The following is a 13,479-nucleotide window of genomic DNA, read 5'->3' on the forward strand; positions in this document are numbered from 1 at the left end:
GCGTTGCTTTAGCAGTATGGGTGCCCGACGTTAGCATGCAATATATCTAGCTATGGACCTGGGATGCCTCCATGTAATCCCGAAGTGACACAATAAGATCTGTGTTAATGGTTGATAACAGGACAATGTATCATAAGTTCCAAAATATTGTCGCTATAAGTTTTACGGCAAATAGTGTAACCTAAATTTTTAATGATCTGGAATATTTCCACTCCATAGTTGCTTCTTCACCGATTAATGAAGATTGATGAAGTTTTGCACTACTGACCGTCAGAACAATAACGCTGTAGAAATGGAATTGCTCAACCCACCAAAAATGATATGTACACAAAATTAGCCGCTGATCATTTTGGATAATTTTTTGTGCCGTGTTAATTCACCTATTAAGACCCCGTCTGCGTGCTTTTTCACTATAAACTTCCATGATTGGATCATGAATGTAATATGTGGGGAAAAACCAATTCCTGACTCGCACTTACACACAAGACCAATTTTCTAAGTGTCTTTTCATTTCATCTTGAGCCGTCTGGGAACTTTCACTACTTAACCATACGCTATCTGTTTTCATGAGACATGTAACCATCAAATGCTGCGACATGTTGTGTTCAAGTCAACGAATAGATTAAACAATGTTCATCTTCTATATAAAAATAAGTCGGATTTTCCTTCCTGACGCTATAACTCCAGAACGCACGAACCGATTTCCACGGTTTTGCATTCGTTGGAAAGGTCTCGGGCTCCGTAAGGTTTATAGCAAAGGAAAATTCAGGAAAAATTTCAACAGAAAAGCGGGAAAATCTTTTTTCACATACAACGCCATCTCTGATACATAGCATGTACTACAAACCAATATTTTAAGTCGATCAAGATGTGACATAGCTTTGGCGTTAGCATCATCTGGAATTGCGGCGACTCTTCTAGATGGTGGTCGTACTGCACATTCTGCGCTTAAGTTGCCACTTAATTTAAACACAATTGATACCCCAACATGCAATATTTCCCGATCCAGTGCAATGGGAAAATTGTTGATGCAATGCAAGCTCATTGTTTGGGATGAGTGCACAATTGCACATAAGAAATCACTTGAAGCACTTAACTGCACACTGAAGGATCTTCGGCGAAATAAAATCTTTGGCGGCTTGATGATATTGTTGGCAGGCGATTTCAGGCAGACGTTACCAGTAAATCCCCGTGGAACGCCTGCAGATGAATTGAATGCTTGCCTGAAGGCATCACCTTTATGGAATAACGTAAAAACATTATCGCTAACCACTAATATTAGAGTTCAACTTCAAAATGATCAAAGTGCTGCACAATTTTCCAAACAATTGTTAGCTGTTGGAAATGGAAAAATCCCAGTTGATGCGACATCTGGATTAATTACTCTTACCAACGACTTTTGCCGATTTGTAGACTCTCAATTAACTCCTATTGAAAATGTTTTCCCAAACATTAGTGAGAATTATCAGAATTATGCTTGGTTAAGTCAACGAGCAATTCTTGCCGCAAAGAATAATGATGTACACGCACTGAATTTCACCATTCAATAAAAAATTGCTGGCGATTTGGTGACATACAAATCCGTTGATTCCATAACAAATCCCGATGATGTAGTAAATTATCCAACGGAGTTTTTGAACTCTCTGGAGTTACCAGGATTTCCACCACATAACTTGCAACTCAAAGTTGGTACAGTTATTATGATATTGCGTAATTTGAATCCACCGCGACTTTGCAACGATACTCGACTTTCGGTAAAAAGACTTATGCCGAATTTTATTGAGGCAACCATTATTAACGGAAAGTACGCAGGTGAAAATGTATGTATTCCTCGAATACCAATGATTCCGACTCATCTTCCGTTTGGATTCAAACGATTGCAATTTCCAGTTCGCCTTGCATTCGCAATGACAATTAACAAGTCGCAAGGCCAATTGGTTAGTGTTTGCGGGATAAATTTAGAAAATCATTGCTTTTCACATGGGCAGTTATACGTTGCGTGCTCACGAGTTGGGAAACCATCCGCTTTGTTTGTGTTAACGTCAGAACAAAAAACAAAAAATTTGGTTTACCAAAGGGCACTTCAATGAAACGGATAATTTGCGGACACGTATAACGCTTCGATTCATTATTTACTTTGGATTCACTTACTTTTCATTTACTTTGAGAAGTTCAACTAAATAACACTTCATTTTTGTAATCGAAATGAATTCATTACTGTTGTGAAATGAAATAAATTTTTTCCTTTTCAAATATAAAACAAAAAAAAAACTTTCTTCATCTTTTAATCACCAAACGAAATGTTACATAAAACGAAGCCATCTGGTGGCGAAACGGAGTTCGCCGGATTTGCTAGTAGTACATATTTATAAGGTATTCTCTCTTATTTATTGTTAATAACAGATACCTTAACTGACATTCGATTTAATTTTCTGTTTCAGATCCTTATGAAGGATGTATTACGGCCATATGTTCCTGAATATAAGGGCTTAGTAACAAGTGACGATGGAGAATGTTCTTATATACAATTACAGGATCTCTTAGGAGACTTTGTGTCACCTTGCGTGATGGATTGCAAAATTGGTGTTAGAACATATTTAGAAGAAGAACTTGCCAAAGCTAAAGAGAAACCAAAATTGAGAAAGGTGAATTAGAAATCTGTATAAAAGATCAATACACTATTAAAATCAAAACGTGACAAAATCTAAACAAAGCGGTTAGCTTTTATCGATTTATGAAAGAACTACTCTTAATTTAAAAAAGACTGAACTTGGAATATGTTGTTTGAAAACTAGTACCTATCTAAAATTATATTATGTAGTTCTTTCCAAAAAAAATTTATCGATTAATAGCTATAAGAATGGTGGAATGAAAGTTTTTTAAACTAAAAAACATCCCGTCGTTGTTTTTTTATTGGATTCTGCAACATTTGCATTTGATGGAAACCACTTCCTAAATCTAAAATATCACGTTCATGCTTTTCTAATATCTCATTGATTTGTCGATGTCGATGTCGAATTTCGTCTGAATTTTCATTTGATTGCTCAATTTTCGAGGTGAATGTTAATGAATTACCCAAATTATTATGTCTACTTTATATGTACTATTTATTTTGTATTTTTTGCATACTTTATTGATAAAGTTGAAGTTATGTATTTCGTATAAGATTCGAATATTTAGTTTATTTGAAATCATTGAAATTGTTCTATTACTTTTTTTGATAATTTCAACTACTTCATAAATATGAAACGTCCCCGGCTGGACACTCCTCTCAGAAACTGGTATTTGGCCTCAGTTTAAGTGTATATGTTATCGACAAATCATGTAATTCAGGCATTCTATAAAATTCGGGTCTTTTTAGGAGAAGTATGGAATCGAGCATTCATTCCATGGTTCGACTAGGCATTCTATGAAATGTCTAGGCATTAGATGAAATTCCGGAGTGAACTTAGGTCACGTATATAATATTCATATTAACTACGTGAGTTTGTATTAAAAGAATTCAAGTTTTGTAATAAAATGGGTTTCACAACAAGTCCTTTTCTTTTACCACTTCTCTTCTGTTGGTATAATTCACACAAATTTAGAAATAATTGCATTTTTTTTCTAACTCAACCTAACCTAACTTTTTATAGCGACGATGCATTTCTGTTAACATTCTATCACTGCCACCATGACCAATAGAAATATGACATACACAATATCAAAAAAATCTTCAATCGAGCAATAATATATCACTTGTGACTCGTTTTCAATCATAGGCGCAATAAGCTTTTCCACTCCATGAATATTTAATACGTCAGAGGATAAAGTATCTTAATACAAACTCACGTAGTTAATATGAATATTATATACACGATCTAAGTTCACTACGGAATATCATGTAATGCCAGACATTTCATAGAATGCCTGAATTACATGATTTGTTGGTAACATATACATATACGTTACGCCCAATTCGAGGAATGGCTAAGAACACTGTAAATTGGCTGGCTAATGTCCGATCTTTTCTTGATTTCGGGAATTGGCCAACCAGATCGTGAAGTGGCATGGGAGATTCAGCCAAAATATGATACACAATACTACAAAAATACTAATACGAGAAAAACAGCACTCTCATCACATTGAAATTGCTGTGGAAGAATCGGCCGAAATTTCCGATACGCCGTTTTGCGCGTTTTGGCCGAAAAGTCAGAAAAAGTAGAATGATCGATTAAATTATGTCGCACTAACATATAACTAGTACACAGTTGGAGTGAACAGATAATATTAAATTAGACGCCACCATATTTTAAATCAAAAGAAATTAAATTTTCAAAAAGAGATGAAACAGCGGGAAACACCATCAAAATAATTAAATCCATAAAAACAATAAAACTATACCCGAACACTATTCCTCAAATTAATATGAATTTCTCTATAGAATAAAAAAAGTTTCGACAAATTACTAATTTATTTGAAAGGATAATAAGATTCGCATTAACTGCAAATCGAAGGTAACATAATGAATACAAAGCAGTTATGAATTCAAAATAGCTTAAACTTATGTACAGGGTGTCCCGTATAAGAAACGACACAGAGCAGAGGCGTGTAGGGGAGCCCAAAACGATTGGAGGGAAATTTAGCTCTATACTTACTTGAGGAGTTATAGGATATGACAGTAGGGCCCAACATTTCGAAAAAATTAATTTCTTTGCAATCCTTTAACATAAATATATCAAATTTGGTACACTGTTAAGGGCATTAAGTAGAAGGTAACAGAATTCCGGGGGTGCAAGTAGAGGAGACCTAACCCTAAGGTTTTTTATCTGCCAGTTGATTAAAGAAAATTATTTCCACACCTTGAAAAATTTTATTTCAAACTTTTTTTTGCTGTTGTAACCTTCAACTAACTCCAAGCTGATGAAGATGATGTTGATAATGTAGTGATGCACCAGTTGGGTCCTTGATTACACCTACACTCCAACCTGGCGACTCTAGAACTGTAAAATGAGGAAGGAAACGGTAATACTGTTGGAAACCACTAAAGAGGAGAAGAGTAGGTAGAATAGATCTGGATAAAAAAAAGCTTATGTTCAAACATACACAAAACCTAAATTTATATATTTAAAATATAACCATACTGAAATATGTTCCATTCTATTCGTTCTGTTCCCCAAATAAATAGAAAATATGAATTTTCACCTAATTGAGTACACAAAATTTGCTTAAAATGATTTTTATGGAAATGTAAAAGTTAAAGAGATATAACAAAAACTTACAAGTGGAATAGTTTCACCAAAAATTTACTAAAATTTACTTTATTTCCAACCTTTGAGGCGTTGTAGATAGAAAACGTTTTAGAATCGACAAATATAATAAATATAATTCTTTGTCTACTATACTAACAGCTACAGATTCCCATAGTTTTTTTTGTCAAATCCAATGACAATTAAAAATTATTATTATTGTAGTTATCATAATTATTATCACCAAATAATCATTACTAAAATCTATATTGAATTTATTTTCATATCTTTCAAGTCTATGATTCCGTCAAAAAATTCGTGAAAATCATATGTGTGAATAAATTGTTTGAATGTTGGTATTTCTACCTAAAACCTTCTCTCTACCTACCTCTACTGTTTTTGTATCAAGATTTGACTGGTAAATACAATTTGGATAAAAATTTTTCTATATTTAAAGGTCTAACTAAGGATCTCGGTGTCATTTAAAAAATTCAATTTTTGTTTTTGAATTTCTATATACAGTAGTTATTTAATATATTAGTTTCTATTATCTTTTGTCAGTTATTTAAATGTAAATATATTACCCAAGGGGTCCAAATACTTGAGTGGTAGTTTCAGGCTACTAAAGCTGTGGTTGAATATTTATTAGTTGACTTTGGCCGTTGAACTTGGCCTTTGATAATTATTATTTTGATATTTCTTGGTCAATTGAATTTATTATACTGTTTTTCATTTTGTGACCTGTTTTCTAAAAAAGTAGTTAGTTGCTTCATCGAATTGGCCATACAATCTTTCAAAATGTTGATGTTCTCCTACATATTCACGTTATTTTTCATGAAGCCAGTACATTCATTTGTAAAAGAATTAAGTGCTTTTTTCTCCTGCACTAAAACGATGAACTGGAGCCCTATTTTGTGGAAATATAATAAATCATCTAATTTGTGATAACCCAATATACTTTTTCCAAAACTGAGCATGCTTTTCACGAAAAATGTGGGTAAGTTATTTTAAACTTGAAATTTCTATTGATGAAAAACATATTTTAATCACTCAAACACAATTCTTCATTATACCTATTGGTTTTAGATCATTTCTATTTGTTAATTTCTCAAAACTTCTACAGAAGTTTTTTCAACCATACAACGTAGATGGACACAACTAAAGCTGTAGAAGATGTAGGCTTTCGGCACTAGCATTTCTGCAATTATGTCGATTATATCGTCATCATTGAGTTGTTTGACCGTATTTTTAGTGATCTGATTCATTATTGAGTACTACAAATAATATTCTGCATTTCTTCTTTCAAACGTGGATGACCATATTAGTATGCTACTGCCTCTTCATTGTCAGTAAATCTTCCCTGCAAAACGGGAGACCAGCAATCTCGCGGTTGTTTAGATGGTCTTCCCAGTGGTGTCATCTTCCTTCTGAGCTGTTCATTTTTCCGTTCCTAACAAGTCTACTGTTTCCCATTCTTTTTATATGTTTGAGAATTATCGTCACTGTCTTATCCATTCCGTATTCTGTCGTGTAGAGTTTTGCCTTTAATACTTCTTAGTATTTTCATTTCGACTCTTCTAATAGTCTGTAGTGTCCTACTCGTATCTGGTCATGTTTCTGCTACATATATAATGATAGGTCTTATAGGTTTTATGTACCTTGATTTTACTTTTGGTATTTAGGTGTTTGTTCTCTTACTTTGTTGAAAAGGTTCCAAAGGTTTTCTACTCCCAGGTATTTTAAATGTTTCACTTGTTCGATAATTTATGAATCGATTTTCAAATTACATCGTATCGGTTCTTAGGACGTCACGAGGCAAGTGGTCTTCTTAATGTAGATTAGAATGTTCAGTTACTTTGTTTCAGTGTTAAAGGAGTGCAGTAGCCTATGGAGATGATTTTCAGTATCGGCAATAAGGATAGCATCGTCAGCATAGCAGATGACATGGAATAATGTGTTTCCCATTTTGAATCTCGCTTTTTTTTGGCAGAGTTCCTATTATTTTATCCATTAACAAATTAAATACGAAGGGACTGAGTCTCCTTGTCTGATTTCAGTGCTTACATTTATATCTTCTGTTATTGTATGTCCCTCTCTGATTTTTGTTTTGCACTGGGTATAAGTATATTGTATCAGGTTAATTAGTCTATGATTTAATCCTTTTTGGGATATCAGTTTGATAATGAATATTGCGTCAATAGTGGACCTGTTCTTCTGGAAGCCTTGATCTTGTATACTTTAAGTTTCGGTGATTTTGTTCAGTATAGTTTTTGTGGATACTTTAAAAGTACTGTAAAGCAGTGTTATTCCTCGATAATTTTCTGGTTACTGTTTTGCTGTTCTTCCACTCGTTGAGAATGTTAGATTATTCTATGAGGTTCTTAAACAATTGATAACGTCAACCTTCTGGAACTCACTAAAGGCAGCATTAATAATCACCATTTATCAAAGAATATTTTTTCAATTGCTCCATCAAAACGAGTCTAAACTCAAATTAAATGTAGAAATGGTCATTAGCTTTCAAATGAGATATGATTTGCTTTCGCGCTCTAGTTTTTGTCCATAATGGCTCCATAATTTTATTACTATTACCGTTAGTAAAAAATAAATCCATATAAAGGGTAGGAACACTTGACAACCACAGTATTACAGGAATACAGTCATAATTTTTGTGATCAGCATCATTTTTTGTTCCAATAGGATATGTACGATAAAATGTGCCAAATCGATCAGAATGCTCCAACAGAAGAAGAACATAAGCTCAAAGGAGTTACCAAGCCCCGATATATGGTTTGGCGAGAAACAATTTCATCCACGGCCACTTTAGGATTTAGAATCGAAGGTATTCGAAGTGCAGATGGCACCTCAACCAAGGATTTTAAAACAACTAAAACCAAAGAGCAAGTTATGGCTGCTTTCGAAAAGTTCACAGATGGATTTCCTCATGCCATAGTAAGTTCAATTATTCTGATAATAAACTGTTTCAAATCAAAAATTTTTACCTTTGCTTCTATGAATTGTTCTCTAATTACCCCATGACGATCGGTAGAAATGAATCTGGTCAGCGCCATTGTTTAACGATACTTTCTTCATCCAAAAATGTTTTAACCCAATATTCAATCTTTACCAGCGTTTCTACCAATATTCTTGAATAATAGTTTTTTAATTATGTATTATGTATCAGGTTAGATTGAATTAAAAAGGTTCTACTATACTTTCTTTCATCTACTCTATTCCTTTTACCTTTTCAGGTGTAGAATGAGGATTCCGATTTCTCATGAGTCCATTTCTACAGTGTTTTCTATAATCTTCAATTTCTCTAAAGTTTCTCCTCTTCTTTATTAGTAGTGCTCCCTCTTCATTTTTCAAAGTTATTTTCAGCCTGCATTATTATTCTCGTCAATCTTATCTGTATTTCTGTATTGATTACAGATATTTATTTTTTAGGTGTTGCTTGATTCTTTAACGCTAATAAATCCCCACATACTCTCAGTTTTAAGTTTTCTGAAAGTACTACCGACATATTCTCAGACTTATAAATATTCTTTATAACTTTTTATAAAGTTGGCTGCCTTTAAGTTCAAACTCTTAATATCCTGTAATTGAGGTATAATCTTTTATTTTTTCTATTTTACAGCCCAAATATATTCAGAGGTTGAAGGCTATCAAAGCCACTTTGGAAACTTCAGCTTTCTTTAATTCACATGAGGTAAGCGAGTATTAATATTACTACTTTAAAGTCTGTAGTGATAACACAGAAAGTAAGACTTATGCCACAGAAACAAAGGGAAAAATGAGAATAATGAATTTAATAATATGAAAAATCAAGGGAAACACCTTTTGTCATAGAATACAGAGCACAGATACATTAGATGTTGTCAGGAGCTGTCAATAGAAAGACGAATAGAGCAGATTGAAGTGTTAAGCGGACTAGAACTAGAACTGAATTCATACGTTCAGTCAGTCTGACACCATAGCTGAACATCACTGTCAGAGGATAGTGGCAGTATTGGAAGAACCTTTTTACAAGAAGAAGAAGAAGACGATTAAACCTGAACTATTATATATTCTATGGAGATGTCTCAAAAAAATTTTAGAATAATAGAAGATTCTTTTCACATTAAAGACATTGACATAATGTCTTAATTTGAGCGTATCAAAGAAATTTGTGTTATTCGTGCAATTGTGATTTAATACGCTGTTCAATGAGGTTTGTCGATCAAGATTAGGTCCGTTGTTTTAGTGATATTACTTCTTTATGAACAAATATTAAGTTTCACATTTAGATCGGTCAACTCATTCATATATTCTTAGTTGTTTATAGTTGACACATCAAGGTTTTTATGTGCAGTAGAAAAACTTTTTTATATTAATTTTGGAAGGTGTAGCACCCCAACAAATTCATGAACAATTCTTATAAGTGTATAAGGAATAGAATATAAAAGGTGTCTCAAAATAAAGTTCACATTTAAAATAACAATTTTAAGAAAAGTAATGAGTTTATTGAGAAAATATTCGAGCACAAAAATTGCCTTTGATGGTTTGGCAGGTATTCGCCGTGTTAGCTGTCATTTGACATAACCCCACAATAGGTGTTGAATCGGGACTGCGTGGAGGCCAACTTATTTCACCTCTCTTGGAGATCAATTTGCCAGGAAAAATTTCACGAACTTGTGACAGAGATTTATCGGACGTGTGTGAAGTTGCTCCAACCTGCTGGACCCATGTTCTTTGATTATAAAGTTTTGCCATTCAGAGACGAATAAGTCGTCTAACATATGAACATAACGATCTGAATTCACTGTAACTGTGCGCTTCTTCATATTCAAAAAAGTTAGGCCCTATAATTCCTCGCGTTGACATCGCATCACATAATTTATAGGTTTCTGATGTTTGTGTTTTGGATTGTTTACTCTCCAGCAGCGGAAATTTCGCTTGTTGACGTGTCCATTAAGATGGAAATTGTCTTCATTCGAAAACAAGATGTTGGTAAACGTTAGAAAGCGCTTAATCATCTGGTTTGCGAAGTTAAGTCTCCACCTGAATTTTTAACAAGTGCAGTCCCTAATTTGTCTAAATTATGAAATAATAATGTTTATGCACTTTCCAAGACGCTTCAGAATGGTCAAGTCACGCTCGTCACGAACAGACTGAGTAACACTAGTTATGTTTTCGATTGTTCTAGAAGAACTTGGACTTGGACACCTTGTATATTCGAATAGCTGAATTCATACGTCCAAAACGTGTATCAACGTCAGGAAACATAACATTTGCCAATATCAAAAGAAGACACACTTTCCACAATATTTGGAGCGTATTAGAAAGGATAAAAAGGATTTTGACGTTGTTTTCGAATTGTAGATGTGACTGGGTCTCACCATGATCCTAACTTAAAACAAGAGGTATTGCATATTGGCTCCAAAGCTAGTTAAGGGCTCAACTGCATGTAAAAATTCTTCCATCATGATGATCTACCCAATGACATAGCTCAAAAAACCATTTTTCGTCATGATCATACATCACATCGCTCAAAAAACTATAGCGAAAATCAGTGAATCAAAGTGTGAACTTTTGCAACATTCACATTATTCGTTAGATTTGGCTTCCTCTGACTTCTCATCACAGTTAAATAGTTTTGTTAGATTCTTACTTCAAAGATGAAATCCATAAATTATTAGATCATTGGAACAAGTGTATTTTAGTTGAGGGTGTTTATATTTAAAAAAAATCACTTTAAAATTATATAAACGTGAATTTATTAAATAACGAAGTAGTTTGGATGTTTCAAATAATGTGTGTTAGAGGACAAAAATGAAATACTACACAACTATACTTGGCAGCATTAATATTACCTTAATAAAAATTTCTATTACTTAATCTTATTTTGTCATTATTATTTTCATTATAACTATAATCACTAATTGTTTTCAGGTAATTGGAAGTTCACTTCTTTTTGTTCACGATCGATTTAGTGCCAATGTTTGGTTAATAGATTTCGCTAAGACAATAATTCTTCCTGAAAACACGAAGATAACCCACAACTCCAAATGGAAAGTAGGTAACCACGAAGATGGTTACTTAATTGGCGTTAATAACTTGATTAAAATTTTTATGACTATGCTGGAGCAGCAACCGATAACTGTCAGTCCACCATTAGCGTTGCAAGATCCTCCAGAAGTGACTCAAGCTCCGATTGAGAAGACTTGACAGACATGTAATTGAGAAATTCCAGAAGTTAAAATACCCAGGAGGAGTAATACTTTTGTTTATAGCCGATTCATACTTCCGTTTTAAACAATAAAAAGAAGTAATTTGAGAGTATTTTAAAATTTTTAGATTAGAAATTCAAATTTTGAATTGTTTATAAAATTTTGTTAGTGTTTGGATTCTAATACCAATTGAGTATGGAAAATGTCGAATTAAGGTTATTGAGCCTTAATATTCTATTGTAAATATTACATTTATTATTTATTATTTAACTACTGATAATGTATTTTATCATTTTGAGACGATTCATTGCACTTATATTTATATCAACTATACAGACTAATGAGTTTTGAATATCATGTAAAAAATATAATAAAATCGTTTCAAAACTTGAATATTTGTTTCATTAGTACTGATCCACAGTTTGGAAAATGGGCAGATAGTACAAATGCTACGAATAAAATAATTTGTGTGAATAAGTATTTGAAAAATCTACAGATATTTATTTTGTAGGTATTCTAAACTAAGTTGAAATAACAGCCATTGTTTTGAATTTTGAACAAAATCTACTAATTTACTTAACTTTTCTATGCATTTGATATCATTTTAAAAGTCTCTTGTTTGCACGGTTTTTACACTCCAGCTGAAATTTATTAATCATTGTTTATTTAGGTAATAGTAAGTCGGAAAAAATAATAAAAAATCTCTGAATTTAGAAATACATTGTTACTATATATTTTTAACAAAATAATAACATAATAATTAGAAATGGAAATGTATGGCCTTCTTTTTATAGTTTTTTCATCCAACGTAGTTTTTTAAAAAAATTGAATATTGAAGAAAACGCATACTTCCTAAACTAATATGTAAGTATAGAAATTGAATATTCAATGACTTATTCACCCTTATTCATTTTTTCAATTAACCGGCCACAACATCTCCATATTGTCAATTTGTTTATTTTCGAAAAATTCTTAGACAATTGTTTGAATGATTTCCCAAGCAGTTTTCAAACTTTTATAACTTTACGGATCTGTAGGCCAACAAATATTCCATGTTTTAGTTTACCTTCTGTAGTAGTTTGCAAATATGGGAATGCATCAAATTTCTTGTCTTACACCTTCACCAAGTTTTTTATACGTCCCAGTTTGATATGGAAAGAGAGTAGAATTATGTTTATTATATCTATTTTATTATAATACACTTTGATTCATATCTTTCTTCACAATTTACTGTGTCCTATTGGTATAGAGTAGTATAGACAGTTTCTTTCACCCGTTGAGCAATAACACGCTGTCGGACTGTATTTCTTAGAAGCAATACATCTGTACATTAGAACATCTTACATAGAACTGGGGCACAGTATAAGTATAAGCCAGTAGCGACACTTCCCATAAGACAATGTATGGAGTGTAGAGAAGGAGGAACATCTCTGGGTTGAAAAATGTGGGCTGATTTTTGATGGGAAAATAGGTGGCGCTGATTATAGAGGGTATTCGCTTGAATTTTACGCGCTGATTTGAAAATAACTGTATAGTAATGCTTTAAATAATGCACCGTGATAATGAAATTAGTAGTATTAAAATAATGAAACGATTAACAAAACAGAATCTCGTTAAATTAACTTTATTACTTAGCTATTTATTTGGTTTAGATAATACATATATTCTAATATGAAAAAAAGTAGAATCATGTAACAATAATGAAATAGTATAAAAAAAAAACATTTTGGTTGATTAAAATAAAATATTGAATTTTATCCGTAACTAATATAATAATTATAGCGATATAATTAGATCAATAAAAATAATAGAATAATAAAAAAATATTTCGGTTCATAAAAATAAAATATTGAACTTCATTAGCAACTAATATAATAGTTATAGTCATATAAAAATATCAATTTTGAATGAATTTTGCTTTCTAACAGATTCAAACATGACTTACCTTTGGTATTCCAAAGAGACTTGCTTGTTTTATATTTTGAGATGAACGAATTCCACGATCTTTTAAAGAACCACTTATACATCCAGAAATACAACAA

General features: G+C 32.5%; 1 protein-coding gene across 3 annotated transcripts in view; it reads left to right on the forward strand.

Annotated features, from left to right (window-relative positions):
* Positions 1-11,830, forward strand: part of LOC130900180 (uncharacterized) — a 265,111-nt gene extending 253,281 nt beyond the window's left edge. For all 3 annotated transcript variants that reach the window (XM_057810624.1, XM_057810626.1, XM_057810625.1), the window contains exons 6-9: positions 2,442-2,645; positions 7,929-8,180; positions 8,866-8,937; positions 11,160-11,830. In XM_057810624.1, the coding sequence (XP_057666607.1) occupies positions 2,442-2,645; positions 7,929-8,180; positions 8,866-8,937; positions 11,160-11,435 (804 nt within the window). In that variant the 3' untranslated portion in view covers positions 11,436-11,830. The remainder of the gene's footprint in view (positions 1-2,441; positions 2,646-7,928; positions 8,181-8,865; positions 8,938-11,159) is intronic.
* Positions 11,831-13,479: the final 1,649 nt, after the last annotated feature.

This window comes from Diorhabda carinulata, chromosome 12, assembly GCF_026250575.1.
Source record: "Diorhabda carinulata isolate Delta chromosome 12, icDioCari1.1, whole genome shotgun sequence".
Classification (NCBI taxonomy): Eukaryota; Metazoa; Arthropoda; class Insecta; order Coleoptera; family Chrysomelidae; genus Diorhabda; species Diorhabda carinulata.